General features: G+C 42.3%; 1 protein-coding gene across 15 annotated transcripts in view; it reads right to left on the reverse strand.

Annotated features, from left to right (window-relative positions):
• The window catches only part of arhgap23a (Rho GTPase activating protein 23a), a 67,901-nt gene that overhangs the window by 7,104 nt on the left and 43,595 nt on the right, over window positions 1-17,202 (reverse strand). For 7 of the 15 annotated variants that reach the window (XM_086059613.1, XM_086059596.1, XM_086059581.1 and 4 more), the window contains exons 7-21: window positions 15,188-16,769; window positions 11,251-11,406; window positions 9,857-9,968; window positions 9,736-9,775; window positions 6,811-6,948; window positions 5,812-6,120; window positions 3,883-3,944; window positions 3,691-3,809; window positions 2,804-2,922; window positions 2,569-2,721; window positions 2,282-2,360; window positions 2,136-2,212; window positions 1,970-2,059; window positions 682-807; window positions 442-483 (exon numbers count right to left, since the gene is read on the reverse strand). In XM_086059613.1, the coding sequence (XP_085915739.1) occupies window positions 442-483; window positions 682-807; window positions 1,970-2,059; window positions 2,136-2,212; window positions 2,282-2,360; window positions 2,569-2,721; window positions 2,804-2,922; window positions 3,691-3,809; window positions 3,883-3,944; window positions 5,812-6,120; window positions 6,811-6,948; window positions 9,736-9,775; window positions 9,857-9,968; window positions 11,251-11,406; window positions 15,188-16,769 (3,204 nt within the window). Of the gene's footprint in view, window positions 1-441; window positions 484-681; window positions 808-1,969; window positions 2,060-2,135; window positions 2,213-2,281; window positions 2,361-2,568; window positions 2,722-2,803; window positions 2,923-3,690; window positions 3,810-3,882; window positions 3,945-5,811; window positions 6,121-6,810; window positions 6,949-9,735; window positions 9,776-9,856; window positions 9,969-11,250; window positions 11,407-15,187; window positions 16,770-16,993; window positions 17,189-17,202 lie in introns of those variants that run through there. The other 8 variants (XM_086059554.1, XM_086059529.1, XM_086059622.1 and 5 more) reach the window with 7 other exon arrangements.

Below are 17,202 nucleotides of genomic sequence, written 5' to 3' on the forward strand. Positions count from 1 at the left end.
ATTTTACAATTTTAAAAATGTGCAGGATTTCACAAGTTACTTCATGTTAAGGATGAGATAGCTCTTAATATGAAAAGAAAAATGCACCAATGCTGTCACCAATGTCTTACAAATGCAATTATGCCATCTAGTGGCAGAAAAAGGACCTCAACACAAATTAACACACTAATTTTTTACAGTACATCTTTTAAATTTTAACTCAATTGTATGAACTATTATGAAATTAATGTATCAATAACTAAAAGATGCAGCCATATTTCTATTATTACTTTTTATTTCCACTTTTATGTTAACAACTTAGAAAACAATTTATTGTACATTTTATTGTACATGTAGAACAGATATAAAATTTGTGATTAATTGTAACTATTGATAACGATAAAAAAATTGAATCGCCTGACACCCCTATTATTATCATATTGAAATTTGCCGGTTACATACCTTTTCATCTTTGTCCGGCTCCTCGCTGAAAAACCAGAGGTACTGCAAAAACGACAGAAAACATTCATTTTGACGGCATTACATTGGCTGCGTATGTGTTTGCCTGTGAGAATGTATGCGAGGGCAAAAGGGTGTGCATGTGTGCGCGTGAGTCAGAGTGCGTGAGAGACACACGAGACAGAGCGTGAGCGTGTGAAAATGTAAGCGCGAGAGTAAGGTTGTGAGCGGGTGTGTGCTCACATGCTGTATGAGCGTCTCCACTATCTTGTAGCGATCTGGCATGTGTGTGACCATGTCCTTCATGTTGTCCTCGGACGTGCGCACCAGCGTTGGCCCAAACACCAGGGCCAGGTTGCGGGGCTCCATCTGCACGCACACACACACACGCGATACGATTATCACTCTATAAAGTGTAATAAGTTTGTACTGTATTTTGCGAACTTGGTGATTATGTGTAAACCCTCAAATTGCATTTATCCATAACCAGCAAAACGACCCTATATCATATGCCCCAAAACGACATCATTTCAATTAAAAGGCAACATTTACCATGGAAACACTATATCTTGCTATTAAAACTATGAATGCTGCAATTGTCCGAGAAATGCCACAGAAATAAGTGAATATACGATTATAATATCCATATGGAAAACACAACAACATTTTGCTGCAAAAACAATGGATTTTTCAGGATAAAATTTACAATTTCTATTTCTATTTACTACGTCTGTCAAAAAAAATGCTAACTTTAGCACATAAAGTGAATATTCTGCAACAAAAACAATATCCTATAATTTTGCCAAAAATAATGCTACTAGAGTCTTTAGCAAAAAGACAATATTTGGCCACAAAAACAAAAATGCAACATTTCCTTCAATGTAATTCTTTTAACAAGACAACAATTTTAACATATAAATGTACTTAATGTAAAAAAATAAAAATAAACAACTGGGGTAGGTCTCAATGTCCATAAATTGTAGGGCAGGTTTAATATTTTTTTTATTATCAAATAATCAATATTGAATCGATTTTCCATTTCGAGCCTGATATCAATTCATAAAACAATGAATTGATTATTTCAATATCTTATTTCTTACATTTATGAAAGACCTAACGTATTGCATTTTAAGATAATTCAGGATCTTTAAAATTTATATTTATAATTATTGAATTCGAATTATGAAAACATTTTCATCTCATCCTTGCTGATGTCCATGCTTGTGTAACACTTAAGTGATTATAACACGTGCTACTTTCATTAATAAACTAAATCATTTAGCCAGTTACTCCGCCTGCCCAAAATTCAATTTGGAATTGAATGTTTGTGAAGTTTTTATCATGTCTTTGATATTTAAGATCAAATTAATGTTCCATAATTAATCAATATGAGATCGAATTGAAGTGAATCGAATCGAGGAGAATTGGAATCAGATCGAACTGAACTCTTGTGAATCGAAATCAAATCGATTGAGGAAATTAGAATCGACACCCAGCCCTATTAAATTGTGACTGCTATCCTATGTCTCACCTTGTTTTTATCGGAATGGTCTGCCACAGTCTTCAAGTGACACACCAAGAACTTGAGCGTGTGGTAGTAATAATCTGGAAGGTCTCGGATCTACGCAGAGGGAAAATGATGATGAATCAGGATCAAGTAATCCAGTTTAAACCAGTGCGAACACAATTGAGTGTACCAGCTTCTTCATGGTCTTCAGACGATCCGACGTGTCTTCCATTCTGTTGGCGTCGATGAAATCGTTGTACTTGTCTGCTGGGACGGCAAACGGACAGTGTGAGAATGTGTGCGCGTGTGAGTGAGTGTGCGCGTGGCAAGACTCACCGTTGGTGAAGAGAGGCTCCGGAAGCTTCCGGAAGAACGATTTCAGTAAGCTGCTGACAACATTGAGGTCCTGCCACTTCTGTCCACCGCAAAGGAGACAAAAGGGAGTCAATGATTCGGCTCATGCATTATAAGAATTGATTTTTACAACAACAAACATTATGCCACCAAAATAAAAAATAAATAAAAATAATCCCATCAATAGCATGCGTATGTGTCATTAAATGTAGGACTAGCAGCATATTTTGCCACAAAACCCGACATTTCAAAACATATTGCTTCCTGACCTCCTCTGCCGGGTTGATGTCGACACCCTTGTTGAGTTGCTCCTGTAGCAGCGACACCATAGCGTTGTTACCGGGCACGCGGTAGATGCCCGTGTACTCCAGGCCCATGTCCTCCACCAGGCCGCAGCAGATCTCCACGATCAGCGGGATGAACTGCATGGGATGCGGATCATTCAACACGGAGTGAGACGCGAGTCGTTTCTTGGCGGGGAGAGTCGGGATGCGCAGTGCTGACCTTGTTGTTGACACCCGGCTGGCAGTCCTCCAACCTCACGCCAAAGGCTTTAGGTCCCGCTTTTTTGGTCTTCTTCATGATGTTGATTCCCCACGGAGACTTGGGAGGGCTGCTCTCGTCTGAGGACGAGAATGCAACATTTCAGAACAAAAATGTTTCTGCTAATTAATTTGGACTAGATTTTTTTATGTAGTTCTAGTTGTAGTCTTTTGACAAAAGTTATTTTTTTAGTCATCTAATTGTGTTTTAGTTTGAATCCAATTTTAGTCGACGAAATTGCTTCAGCAAACATTTTAACTTTTAAACAGAAAATTATAACAACTATTTCTAACTGTAGTTTAACATGCAAGACAAAATTAACACAATGGTGTCTTGATGAAACTTTGTTTCAAAGAGACATGTTGAACTGACAATAATATGCCGTCTTAAAAATACGAATGAATGCAAACACATTTGAACATTAAATAAAGTGCAGTCAACAGTTTCTGAGTGGTTCCTTTCTGCCACCCGCGTTTCTTTCCTTCGTCATCGTGTTGTTTTCATATTAGTCATCGACGAAATTTTGTCAGCCAATTTAGTTGTCGTCATCGTCTCAATGAATGGCTTCTATTTTAGTTTTCTTTTCATTTTTGTCTGTAAAAAAAATGCCAATTTTTTTTTTGTCGACAAAATGATCACTGCCATAAATCCCAGATCATTTAACAGGAAAATGCAGTAAGTTGCCAAAAAGACAAATATTTTTCCACAAATTGCAGCATATTGCAATAAAAATAAAATGTTGCCATGAAAACTACACATTTGACCATATTACTAAATAATTATCCACAAAAAGACCTCATTTATGCAAAACAAAACAATATTTAAGATATGTATGAATTGATACAAACCTTTGCCGTCTGGTTTGGGCGAGCGCGGCGCTCCCAAGGCGTTCTCAGTTTTGGCAAGCAGGAAGGGAGGCTTCATGCGTGACATCCTGGGGGAAGAGTCGGGTTTACCGCCTGTTGGGCTGCAGGGGGCGACAGAGGCATGCTCAGGCGGAGTTCAGTCAACAATGATGAAGTTCCGCTGGGGTGGCTCACCTCTGCTTCCTGTAGTCATTCAGCTTCTTATTGATCAGCGCCTGCCCTGAAAAGCCCAGCTCCTGCAACACAAACAAACACTTCATTGAAAACTACTTGTGTTGCTCACAACTAAATCACAAGATTTCATCAACAAAAAAAAAAAGACAATTTGCCTCAAAATTCTGCCATGAAGACAATATATTTTGCCAACAAAATACTAGATTTTGACAATAGAACTACAAATTTGGGCCACAAAATACCAGATCTCCAATTGGAGAAGGTATTTAAGTGCAACATTCAATTTGACTTTAAAACTATATCTAATGACTTAAAAGCCTGGTTCACATGGCAAGATTTAAAAATTGTCGGCCGACTTCCAAACTCTGAGACACACCGCACGTGAAGAGAAAAAAATCACGGCAGTAACAGTTTTGAACGTACCGTGTGTGGTGTGTAGTCACACTGCACAATCAACACACCACACACGAGCCGAGTTCATTCATGAATGTGACGGGAAATCTCGCAAAACCTCTCGTGATTTCCGAGTCAACAAACATGCAGGACCAGTTGCGATACTTCCTGGTTTTCAGCCGAAAAACGCGGCATAAAAAGAAAAGGCGTTGTTTAAAGGAGTGTAAATGGGCTCTGGGCGGCGAGGCATCGCTTGCCCTCGGTGCTAGCAGCGCGGGTTCGACTAAAAAATGGTTGAAGAGAGATATACCAACATTAAATGAATTGATTGATGTAGTATATAATATATATGTTATGGATGGAGTTTCAGCTAAATTAAGATGTAAAATGTATATCTTTAATGAAATGTAAATTTAATGGACTATTTTTATTTCTCAACAAAGACTTGACTTTGTTTGAATTCGATGTTTTCATAGATTTTGTGTTTGTTTGTTTGTTTTCGTTATGCTGTTTGTTTTGTTGTTTCTGAAAAAAAACAAAAAACAAAAACAAAACAGATATTGCCATAAAAGACCTTCTTCACAAAATACTAGATTTTTACATTACATTTACGTTAAAAAAAATAACTATAAAATGACATATTGTACAGTAAATTGCGAGTAAATTTTACTCTGAAAAATACAACCTTCAGCATGGGAGGCGGCCACTCTATCACTTGAGCTATGCCATGCGTACTGTTGAATAACATTGCTGGTGTGTCCAAAAATGGTCGGAGGCATAAGAATGCCACCTGACACACCATAGGACCAGCATGGCTCAGCGGGTTGAGTGGCCAGTCATTTATTTATTTATTTATTTAAATATTTTACTCTCTTCTAAATGTAAAGTTCACTCTAGTTTAGACTGGGATCGATTCTAGTCTTTCGAGAGTAAAATTTACTCCACGAGATTTGCTGTGTGGCCATAAAATTATTAGCCTGGCAATAGCCAGATTGATTTGTGCTTCACTCGAGGGAGTACTCCACAATATCAGTCAGGGACTGCTCCGCGTTGATTTGCTCGGGAAAGGCGGGGCATGCTGTACAACACTTTGAGCTGATTGGACAAAGCAGTATCGTGTGCACGTCTACCTAACTTTTTGTTTCGACCAATCACGGCAAAAGATGAAAATGTCGTCACCGACATGCGACTGTTTGTTTCTTCCCACGGCTTTGGCGCTTCTTGTTTTCGTCACTGCTGCATATCCCGCCCCCAAATACAATGTCGCTCTGTGATTGGTCCGAACCACCAGTGGTTCGTATCGGTGGAAATCAATGGGAGTGGTACAAGATGGATTCTTGGGAGTTTGTGAACTCACAAATACCGTTAGAATCCATCTTGCGAGAGCAAGGTTATAAAATTATAGCAATTGCTGTAAAAAAATTTCCTTTAAAATGTCATATTTTACCACAAAATCCTACATTTTAAACTATATAAATGACAGCTTTTGACAAAAATACTGATGATTCAATTTAGATGTCAGCACGCAGCTCCCACCTCGCTGTCCGTAGTGCTGTTCTCCCTGATGACCTGGATCCAGTCCAGCATGTGGTCTCGGTCCTCGGCCTGCAGCAGGTACTCGCAGAAGTCCTGCGTGGTGAGCCTGAGCGCGTGCTTGCGCTTGGTCTCGCTGTAGGCGATGTCCACCAGGCAGCCGCGGATGCTGATCGGCTGCTCGTCCTCGGCGCTGCCGCCCAGCGTGGCGCCGCGCAGCACCGCCTCGCGCTTGTCCTTGTACAGGAAGAGCGACTGCGAGCGCAGCACCGAGAACACGCGCTTCCACGGACGCATGCCGCTGCCCACCTTCTGCCACACAGAAAGAGAGAGAAATTGAGATAGTCAGAGAGAGAAAGAGAGAGCGTGATAGTCAGAGAGAGAGAGATAGTAAGAGAGAGAAAGAGTGAGAGAGTCAGAGAGAGAGAGAGAGAGAGAGAGAGAAAGAGCGATAGTCAGAGAGAGATAGTAAGAGAGAGAAAGAGAGCAAGAGTGATAGTCAGAGAGAGATAGTAAGAGAGAGAAAGAGAGCGAGATTGATAGTCAGAGAGAGAGAGAGAGAGAGAGAGACAGACACACAGACAGACAGAGAGAGAGTCAGAAAGTTAGAGAGAGTGAGAGAGATTTATTCAGAGAGAGAGAGAGACAGACAGAGAGAAAGCGATAGACAGAGAGAGAAAGACAGATGGCCAGAGAGAGATTCAAAGAGAGAAAGAGAGAGTGATAGTCAGAGAGAGAGAGAGAGAGAAAAAGAGATTGTCAGAGAGAGATATATTCAGAGAGAGAGAGAGAGAGAGAGAGAGAGAGAGAGAGAGAGAGAGAGAGAGAGACAGACAAAGAGAAAGAGAGTCATTGTGAGGATTTAGGTATTTGTCATCCAGAAAGTGTATGTAGAATTTCAAGGTGGGGAAATAAAAACCATACACACATAAATAAAAATAAATAAATAACTGAATACATTTTGAAAAAGGATTCAGCATAACCAAATGTGGCACAGCTCACCTTGCCCTTTTCTGTGAGGATCTGCTTGAAGTGCAGCCAACCTTCCCGCCGCACGTCGCTGAAGGTGATGTTGCCCAACTCAGAGGTGGAGTGACGCTTGGAGCGCACCTCCTCTGCCGTGCCCAGGTTGTCCAGAGACTGAAAAAGACACGGGGGCCGGTGTCATATTGCGGATTGTGCAGCAGAGGGCGCTAGAGCACGGCTAAAAGTTGAATGTCATGCAGAAAATTCTCTCTCTCTCTCCTACTAAAATGAAGTGTTCATGGCAAACTGGGGTCAGCAATCTTTCCTGTCAAAAGAGCCATTTTAGGCAAAATCAATAACAAAAAATCTGTCTGGAACCGCAAAACATTTGAACATTGTGTGACGAAAGATAGAGTTAGTTAGAGTTAGTGTTAGTCTAATGTACAGAGGGCCTAAGAGCTAATTAGAGTTGCACCATAACAGAAAAGTATGCTGTATCCAATACTTTGAGATTCATTTTCTATCTTTTGTTGTTGGATTTGTTTTGTGTAATTTTTCATACTTTTGTATTTGTTGACATTTTTGGCAATTTTATGGATGTATCATTACTTTTTTGAACTTTTTTTTTCAATCCATCAATTTTCTGACATTTTTGTGGATATTTGATGGTCATTTTTGGGATTTCTTCTGTTTTTGGACATTTGATGGTTATTTTTTAATGTTTTCTTTTCTGCCTTTTTAACTCAATTATATGACTTTTAGCAATTTTGCAGACATTTTATGGTTATTTTCTGCTTTTCCTGTTTCTTTTTGGAGATTTTATGGTCACTTTTTTCATCTACCATTCAACTCTCTTAAAAATGTGGACTCTGACATTTTTTTGAATATTTAATTATTCTTTTTTTATTTAATAATTAATTTATTAAGAATATTAATTATTAATATTTATTATAAACAATATTTTACCTTAAAAATAAAAATAAATATGCAAAACAATTAGAGCTGTGAAACGATACATTTTTTAAAATCAGATTAATCACATCTTGGAATTTTGATTAATCGCTTAATAATATATATATATTTTTTTATCAACATTTTTGTCCCGCCAAATTTAAAGAGCACCATTTATGTGTTAATTCTTTTGACAATGAATGTTATGAGGACGTCTTCAACATTTTTTGATCCACTGCACATGCTCATCTTCCTCTTTTTCTAATCAGTTAATTACTTGTGAGCCATTTCTGTTAACTTGTTTACTTGTTAAACCTCCCACCACTTGGGGGAGCAGTGGTGCCCATTTGCCCTGGCCTGAGACTACTTAATCAGTGGGATGATGAGTCTCAGGTGTTTTAGACCGTAGTCGGTGGGGTGGTGGGTGTGATCGTGTTGTGTCTGGTCATTTTGGACTCACGTTCTCTGCCCAAGTGGAAACATAATTGAAACAAACTGCAAGTAAAATAAATCAGCATTGTGAAGTCGAAACTGGAGTTAGTCTTCGTCATTGAACCATGCGTCAAAACAACAACCCACAGGTAACCATGGTGACCCGTTTTGATTGGCAAGAGGGTCACTACGACTTGCATAATTTAAAATGACCCCAATATTTTGCTATGAACAAATATTCTATATGTGATATGCAAACATTTAATAAATGTTTTACTAATTTAATGCATGTATTTATGTTTATTGCTCAAACACAACCTGTGCTACCTTAAACGTAGCCATCCGCTGTCACGCTAATATATAATATACAATAATCTATGGTTAAAATTAAGTGTGATTAATCTGTGTTAATTCATGATTAATGCACAATTTTTTGTGTGATTAATTAAGCAGTTAACGCTTCAACTTTGACAGCACTAAAAAAATATATTATAATTTTTTTTAAGATTGACAGGGAGCCACAGGAGGACTAAAGAGCCACAGGGGGTTCCAGAGCCGCAGGTTGCAGACCCCTGCCTTAGATTATATATGTATTTTAAAATTTATTTTTCATGAAAAAATCTAATGTTTGTGTGACAAAATGTCCTCATGGCCTACTCTCGTGTTGTGGTGAAATTAAGTTTTCATGGCAAAATTTTGCTTCAAAATTAATTTTTTTAAATTTTAATCACAAGATATAGAGTTGGTGACAACATGTTCTCATGGCATAATCGTGTGTTTTTCTGTCAAAATATGTAGAGTAAAGACGATCTGTTTTTTGTGGCAAATAATATGCTTTGTGGAGAAATGCGTATTTTCCAAGACAAACTAGTGTACATGTAACATGTACTTTTCATGGAGCGTTGTTTTGTTTTGTAAAATAAGTCAGTTTCATAAAAAAAAATAGTACTTGTGTCGCAAACTGTGGCCTATTTTTTGTGTTCTATTGGGAAATATGTCGTTTTAATATGTAGTGCTAATTCTCATTTTTGCGGCAGAAACATTTTGTAAGCAAAATATGCTATTTTTATTTTATATAGGATATCTATGTGGCAAAAATATTTTCAAGGCATAATCTGAGGTTTTTGTGTCAAAATATGCAAAAGGACAAATCTACAGTAATGGTTTGGTGGCCAGATAATGCATTTTAGGGAGAAAATATTTGTTTTCATGGCAAAATCTAGTGTTTTGTGTTAAAATATGTACTGTACAATTAAATGTGGAATCTAGTGCTTTATGACAACATATGAGGTTTTCACATGGCATAATTAGAATTTTGTTTTTCAAATTAATGTAATATTTATTGAAAAATCCAGCATTTTGTGACAAACTATACTGTTTTCATGGCAAAATGATAAAAAAATAACTCTTCAGGACATCTAGTGTTTTGGTTGCAAAATGCAGTAGCACTCAAATAGTTTCGTGACACTTTCTCATTTTCACGGAAAACTCGAGCATTGTAGTGTTTTCATTGATAAGTGTGAGTTTTTTCCGACTTTGGTGTGGTAAGCATTATTCATTCAACATGATATACATTACCCCATCAGTGAAGAAGCTCTTGACTCTCTTTGGCAGCCTCCTGTTGGAAAACAAAGCCTGTTGAATGACATCACTTTCGACCAATGAGCCGTCTTGTCTGTGTGTGCGTGCGTGAACTCACGAGAAGATACGTCCTTCGTCCCGGAAGGCATTGAGTCCCTCGTCGCAGGACTTTGAGCGCTCGGCGGTGATGGCTAGAAGATAGGAGGAACGGCGACCTGATTTAATAGCGCCTGCTCAGCGACGGCATGAACCAGTGGAGATGGGAAAAGGAAAGAAAGAAAGAAAAAAGGGAGGATAGATGGATGGGGGGGAAAAGAAAAGAATGAATGGTGATGTAATGCCAATCACCGTCGGTGTCGGATTGTGTGGCGATGGGGAGGGTGAGTGAGCGAGGAAGCGGGAAAATGGGCTGGCGATGAGCTCAGGTGTCCGTCTCCGTGTCTCACTTGTTTACATACGCGCTGACATTTGAACCTTGCAAAATACACGTGCATCTAAACTGCTTCTTTGCATACGCAAAACAACTACAGTCAGAATTATGTTGCAAACATGCAGCATGCAAAAATAAGATCTGCAGAGAAAAGAAAAAAAATATGAATCAAGTACTTTTTTGTCCAACATTGAGCCCCAAAAATCTTTGCAAGGAAAAAATTATTTTTCAGGAATTAGAAAGTATCTTGTAAAAGAATTAGCCACACTTATTTCTGGAAATTCTTTTTGTTTGTTTTTTAAGGGCCGTTTACTCACAAAATACTGACTTTATGAAAAATCCTTATTTTTATTGTAATTAACTTAATGCTTCTCTGACAGTGTGGCATTATGACACATTCTTATAGAAGAAACTAATTCCTTTAAAATCTTTCATTCACATTTTAAAATAATACCTCTCTGACAGTGTCATTTAAATCAAGCATGGTAAGTTCTAAGAAGACAGCGATTAATTCTTGGAAAATATATTGTAATTGTCAAATGAATAGCTCTCTGATTGTGTAAATTAAAATAAAAATACTGAAAATTCGTTATTTAATTGTCAGTTATACATCTTATATGTTATTGATAAACTCTTTGACTTTGACAGGTTCTTAGAAGACAATGGGACATCCTTTAACTGTCAGGAGTGTCATTAAGTGCGGTTTACTCTTACAAGGCACTGACACATTCCTCTTTCTTATTGACAAGTCAATGCTTCTCCCTTTAGATTTTGAAAAGCTTAATTTCTCTCAGGAATTAGTATCTTCTTTGTTTAGTCACACAAGAGAAATGAAAATTGTGCAAATGCTACTAAAACCTTGCAAAGGACTCAATAGAGAAAAATCACTTGATTTGATTTGAGCTGTTACGCTGATGATAATGTTTAGTAACCGAGCTCAGCAGAGGTTCTTTAAAAGTCACGCAAGCTTCTGTTGCGTGAAGGAAACTTGCAGCGTTTCAGAAGCAAGGCATGCAGCGCTGGCAGAACGCAGGGTGGGGGGCGCAGGGATAGTCGGGGGGGGGGGGGGGGGGCACACTCACTGCAGTCATGTGAGAAGAGCCTAGTGGCGGGGAAGGTGAAGGTGGGGGAAGCGGGGCTGGCGACCGTGGCGGGCGCCGAACTCATGCCACTGGAGACCACCGAGGACGCCGGCACGTGGCGGGCGCGCAAGTCAGCGCTCGGGCTGGTGGGCTCATCTGTGGGAAGGTCGGGAAAAGATGGAGCGCCGGGAAGAAAGGAGGAGGAAGATGGGTTAGGTGTTAGGAAGGAAAGGAGCTAATGATCAAGAGGAATTAAGAGGAAAGGGGTTTTGTTTTGCTTTTTTGCCGTCAAGAGGAAGAGTTTACAGTTTACGGTTTCCTTACTGTGTCACTGAATGCAACATGCAAACATGCTTCAGTATGAGCATAAATTAGCCATGGTTTTGCACTCAGGATGTTCTAATGATCTGAATGTGCAAAGCCGCAGCGGCTGAATCAATGGACACTTGGTGAGATCTACCTGAAAGTTGATGTATAAATTTGCAAATTGGATACATCCCATTTGGGAATATCTAGCAGTGTTTCCCACAGATTTGAAATCTACTTGGATGGGTGGACTCCGGCGGTGGGGATGGGAGGGGGGTTGGACGGGAGGTGGGTCTTAGTCCTGTTACTACGTCTCCTCGAGCCTCACGATCCACAAGTGAGTGACGGCGAACTAACGTTACACGCGGTATATCCTGTCGCGACACGTTTTTTTTTCTTTTTAAGTATAGTTGTAATACATTTTGTACGTCTTGGGTGGTGGCCAATTTACTTGGGTGGCCTGCTCAAGTATTAACATGGTGTGCGAAACACTGTCTAGTATAGACTCCAACTAAATAAGACCCAGCTAGTTTGTTGCCTAACATGTTGTGGCAAAAATCAAGAATTGTCACTAAATCCCGGCTTTACTCTTGCTTTCCTAATGTAGCAATTTGCCATGAAGGCAGTATGGCATGGACAAATGTAAACAAAAGAGATTTATCACTACTTGTCAGCAACCAGTAGAGGGTGCAATTAACTCAAGTCAGACATTCTTTGTTGCCATAACAGGTTAAAGAATGACGTTTTGTGCAGGACCTACAGCCCCTTTCACGCTGCTTACTGAAGACGATATTTGACCAGCTTTGCTGAAACTTGTGGCTCCCCAGGCTGGAATGGTTTGCACATCATGTTATCCATTGACTTTAGCTATCAGGGCCATACAATAGCACAAAAAGAAAACCTCTTCATTGTGAACAGGGGGACTAAAATACATAAATAATAATAATAATACATCAGCCAAACATTTGCATGATAAGAACAGTCCAGTCTGCTCGATGTGGAAACAACAGAGGGCAGCACATCTCTGCAGACCGAGACTGTCCACGTCGGTGGAGTGCGGCACAAGGCAGAAAACATTCCCAATCTGGGAATGAGGAATCTGGCTGTGTTTACAGGGTGGGCCAGAAATAGCCAAGCTGCGGCTTTAAGGAAGGCCGTCATTAAGCGGGCGGCCCTTGCGAGGATCTCGGAGGGAAGAACACAGACTTGCAAAATCCACGTTGTATCCAAGCAAAGACAGGTGACGCTGGATTTGGGACATTGGGAGTGCAGAACTTAAGAATTTTCCCAGGGCAGGATTGAGATCTGGATGGCATGTAGCCCTTTGGCAATAATTGTGTCATCAATGCCAAAACGGCATGAGCCTCTCAGTGAACAAGTTCTGCCTGTTGACATTGGGCTGGCTTTGTAAAAACAATACAAGCTTTGCGGTTTGAAGAAGTCCAAAGAGATGATGTGAAACACCGACAGAAATTACTCGTTTGGACTGGCTTGTTTGGGAAATCCTACGTCTTTACCCTCCATGGTCTCGGAAAAAAGACCCCAGTGTTTCCCGTATGCAAGCCACATTTACACCAGGCGGTGCAGTTCTGGTTTACACCATCTGTTTCGTCTCCTTTTTATGCTGGATCTGTTTCCTGACGCAACCCTCATATATTATCTCAGCTTGAGGAGCTTCAATGTTAGCAGGTGACGTGGTTAAACAATCAACAGACCGACAATTTTGCAGCGTGACCATACCACTGTGGTGGGTTACTGTAACAAAAAGGTGCTAATTATTTTGGTACCTTTTAAGTTTAAAAAACGGTGCTGAGAGAATTCCATTTACTATAACATATATATATATTTACTATGCACCTCCGCTAGAATCTAAACACAGTATTCTGATTAGTTAGGTGATTCTTAGTGGAATATGAATTGAAAAGCAAAATCCACCTGTTTTTATCCATCTCAGGGGGCCATTTGTCCACTTGCTGTCGACTAAAGATGACATCACAGTTGCTCAGGTCTGAGGTAACAACCAATCACAGTTCAGCTTCAGAAAGCAGGTGAGCTGTGATTGGTCGTTGCCTGAGCCCTGAGCAACTGTGATGCCATCTTTCGCCGACAGCAAGTGGCAAAATGGCCGTCCCCTGGATTTTGCTGCGTAATATTAATCAGAATGTCATGTTTAGATAAGTGAGTTCACATATAACATATTATTGTCAAGAAATGTTTAATGTTGACTTCCATTTTAACACCTTAAAATGTGTCCTGTATAGAACTACATGAGGTTCTCCGTTTACGACGGTCCCGACATGTGATTTCAAGGCTATCAATGGTAAACAATAAAAATATGTGCTCGCGCTCTGTCAGCACTGTTTTTCATTGGAGTGTTTTATTACAACCTGGAAAGTGTTATTAGACACATTTACAGTAATTAGGATTTTAACTGCTGCATAAGCGCACAATAGTGACAGATGAGGGCAAGTTCTGACTTCAAATCAGAGTTACGTCGCTTCGTCGTAAACCGAGGACCACCTGTATACTAGATTTTACATTTTGGTGGAACAAGCGCAACTTGCCGGTGCAGGGGGCCAGTAAAAAAGCACAACCCCCTATTACAACCAACTCTATCCTGCAGAGCAAGACAATAGCTGAATTGAAGACGGGAGCTGCGTTCCGCGCCGCACAACCCCACCGCTAATTTGCAGTGTCGATGCGTTGAGAGACTATGTTGAGTGCGGAGAGGAACGCTCGCATCTGTTGACGTGATCGTCTCACAGTACCACAAGAGGAATAAAACTCATGAATGTGAGATATGCTTTCTCTGAGGGAAGGACGCGGCCCGCCTCCGTCTCGTCGTTCACAAAAGAGACGCGGATCACAAATGCGTATCAATGGGGAATCGTTTCAGTTTATGGCGGTTAAACGTGCCGGAGCCTGCTGTGTTTTAGCTTTGGGCATTTATGTAAGCAATAACGCACTCAAGTGTGTCGGCGCAATGCCTCCCAGTCGACTTTTCAAAATCCAAATGACTTTCTACAGATCAGGAGGGGCTCATCCTCGAGTTGGTTTGCAAATCAGCTGAGCCGATTCCAATCGTTTTTAACCAGGTGTCCCATGTCAGGTAACACCAACGAGTCTAAACCCCGCAAGAGCCAGAAAGTCTTCTGCGAATGTGCCACAAGTCTGGACGTGCCTGGGAGAAATTTGCCTCCCCCTCCTTCCCCTGAAATATAGTCGGCCAAACAACCTCAGGAATTAGTCTGATTTCATTGATGTCATTCCTTTCATCCAAGGAAAAGCCCTGTATTTACTACTCAATGTGTACTCAATAAATTACAATCGTGGATCTGCCTGGTGGTGACATTTTAAAGTCAACAGGTACAAAGTGTACAAGGTTTTGTCACTGGGGTGGTCCCTTGAAAGGCTCAGTTTTTGTACCCTATCTAGAAGACATACCTGTAACATTTTGGTCCTGGAAAAGAAATGGACTTCTACTTTTCCTCTCTTTCTTGACATTTCTTTGAGTCATACCGATAACCAAATAAGTGACCAAATGAGCCGCAAAGCCAAAATTTAAGATTTGAGGGGTTTAAGAAGGAAAGCACAAATTAAAAAAACTGTGAGATGAGACCCACAAGCTTACCAATGAAGGGGATGGACGCCAGCGAATCGTCCTCCAGGGAGACGAGGTTGCCATTGGCCTTAAATGGCACCATGTCTCCCGAAGAGCTTGAGGTGGCCGCCGAGTCCGGGGCTTCCGGCGAGAACAAGGAAGGCTCCAGGCCGTCCATAGGCAGTGCATAGTGGGGGTGCCGCATGCCGTGGGCATTCCTCCGTCCGCTGGGAGGCTTCTGCCGCATCACCACCTCCTGGGTCGGCGGAGGTGCTGGCGACGACCCCCGCTCGTGATTGGTGGGCCTGTACGCTCTCTCCTGGGATTCGGGCGGGGTGGAAGCCAGCGGGGTGGCGGATGAAACGGGCGGCGCACCCTCTGGCGGACTGGTTTTCGGGGTAGTGTTCCAGTTCAAGTGGGGGCCAGAATATGAGGGGTCCCTGAACGAGTGGGCCTGCTGCATGATGCGGCCTGTCTTACGGTAGAAAGAGGGGCTGTAGCTGCGGTAGCCCACTGGCTGGTCGTCCATGCTTTGGCCTGGAGGAAGCCGTCTGCTCTTGAGGGGCACCTGCTGAAGTTGGGGTGGGGAATGGGTCTGGGCGGGAAGTTTGGAGTGCGGCGGCAAGGGTCTGGGCATCTGGGGGGCTTGTGTGGCAGGGTATGGACCACCGTGCCTCTGGTGGACATCGGTCCTGGGGGGCGGCTTGGGAGGCTGGTGCCACCTCTCGCACCGAGACGAGGCCTGTCCAGCTGCGGCTCGGTCCAACATCTCTAACGAACGTCCGTGGCTATCGAACTGCACCAGCAGGTTTTCTGAGCGAGTCCTAGTGTAATTGGAAGGGGGATGGTCCCTATCTGGGCCCCACTCCCCACACCAGTAGGGCTCTCCGTGTGGCCCCGGTCCTGACTGCTGTGCTAACAGCAAAGTATCCTGGGAGGCGCTGTGCGGCCAGCCGCCTGCCCGCTGCTGATGCCTTCTAGACTCACTGAGGCGGTCCTGGGAGTAGCTCCGTTGGCGCGTCTGCATGTTACGTCCAGAGCGTTCTGGCACTTGGCTGTGGTACCACTCCGAGAGCGCCTGCTGGCAACGCTCGCTTCGGACATGACCGGGGTGAGGCAGCGGCGGGCTGGTCCAAGCCGAGCTGCTAGACTTGCGCGGCTGGGCCTGCGTGGAGTTGCCGCCTTGGTGGTGATTGGGGTAGTGGACTTGCAACGGGCTGGATAAAGGTCCCCCTGACGAGGATGACGACGAGTAGGAGCGCCCCCTGGTTTGTCCCTGAGGCTGCTGCCCGGTCATGCCATACTGGATCTCCTCCGTGCGGTGGGCCGGACTGCTGTGACCCACGCCACCCAGCTCCACTGAGCGCCCGTCTTGCCAACCGGCGGGGCTGCAAACGTTTGAGCGATTGTCCAAGGGCGAGGAGGGACTTGGGGAACCGGGCCAGCGACTCCAATTATCCAGCTGGTTCTGGCCCATGGGGGCTGGCGGTGGAGCGCCCGCGGGTGACATGTTTTTGGCGCGGGGGTAGCAGAGGGGCGGCGGGGGCGGGAGGTTCTCAGCTCCCCCCGAGAACGGCTCGTTGCCTGTCAGGTAGGCATCTTGGGAGTACGCCTGGAAGAAGTTGCAAGGTAAATGAGGTGGCTTTTGCACAGGTGCTGTTTTTACATGCCGTGAACAAGTTTGACAACACTATTAAAGACTGCGTACGCGCTGCTGCTGTACTCAAAATGGCAACGGGATCAGAGAGGTCTCCAGGGCTCTGAGCAACACAAACATGCTAGTGAGGAAGCAACGACACAAAAACATAATCTATGTTCACCGAAGTCACGACTTACATTTTCCGCAATAGATCCTTTTTAAAAAAAGAAAACATTCCTGGTTCACCAAAATAAACTCAAACTTGTCATCAATACAAACACGCAGTTGTAGTCTTCGGCAAAAGCTTCTTTTTGTGTTGGATATATCCAATCTTCTCTATTCTTGTTATAATTTCACTGCAAGTTTCCTTGATCTTTTCTGCTCTCCTTCTACACTCCCTCTCTCT

The sequence above is a fragment of the Leptonotus elevatus genome, chromosome 1 (genome assembly GCF_054856555.1).
Source record: "Leptonotus elevatus isolate MCC_2025b chromosome 1, RoL_Lele_1.0, whole genome shotgun sequence".
NCBI lineage: Eukaryota > Metazoa > Chordata > Actinopteri > Syngnathiformes > Syngnathidae > Leptonotus > Leptonotus elevatus.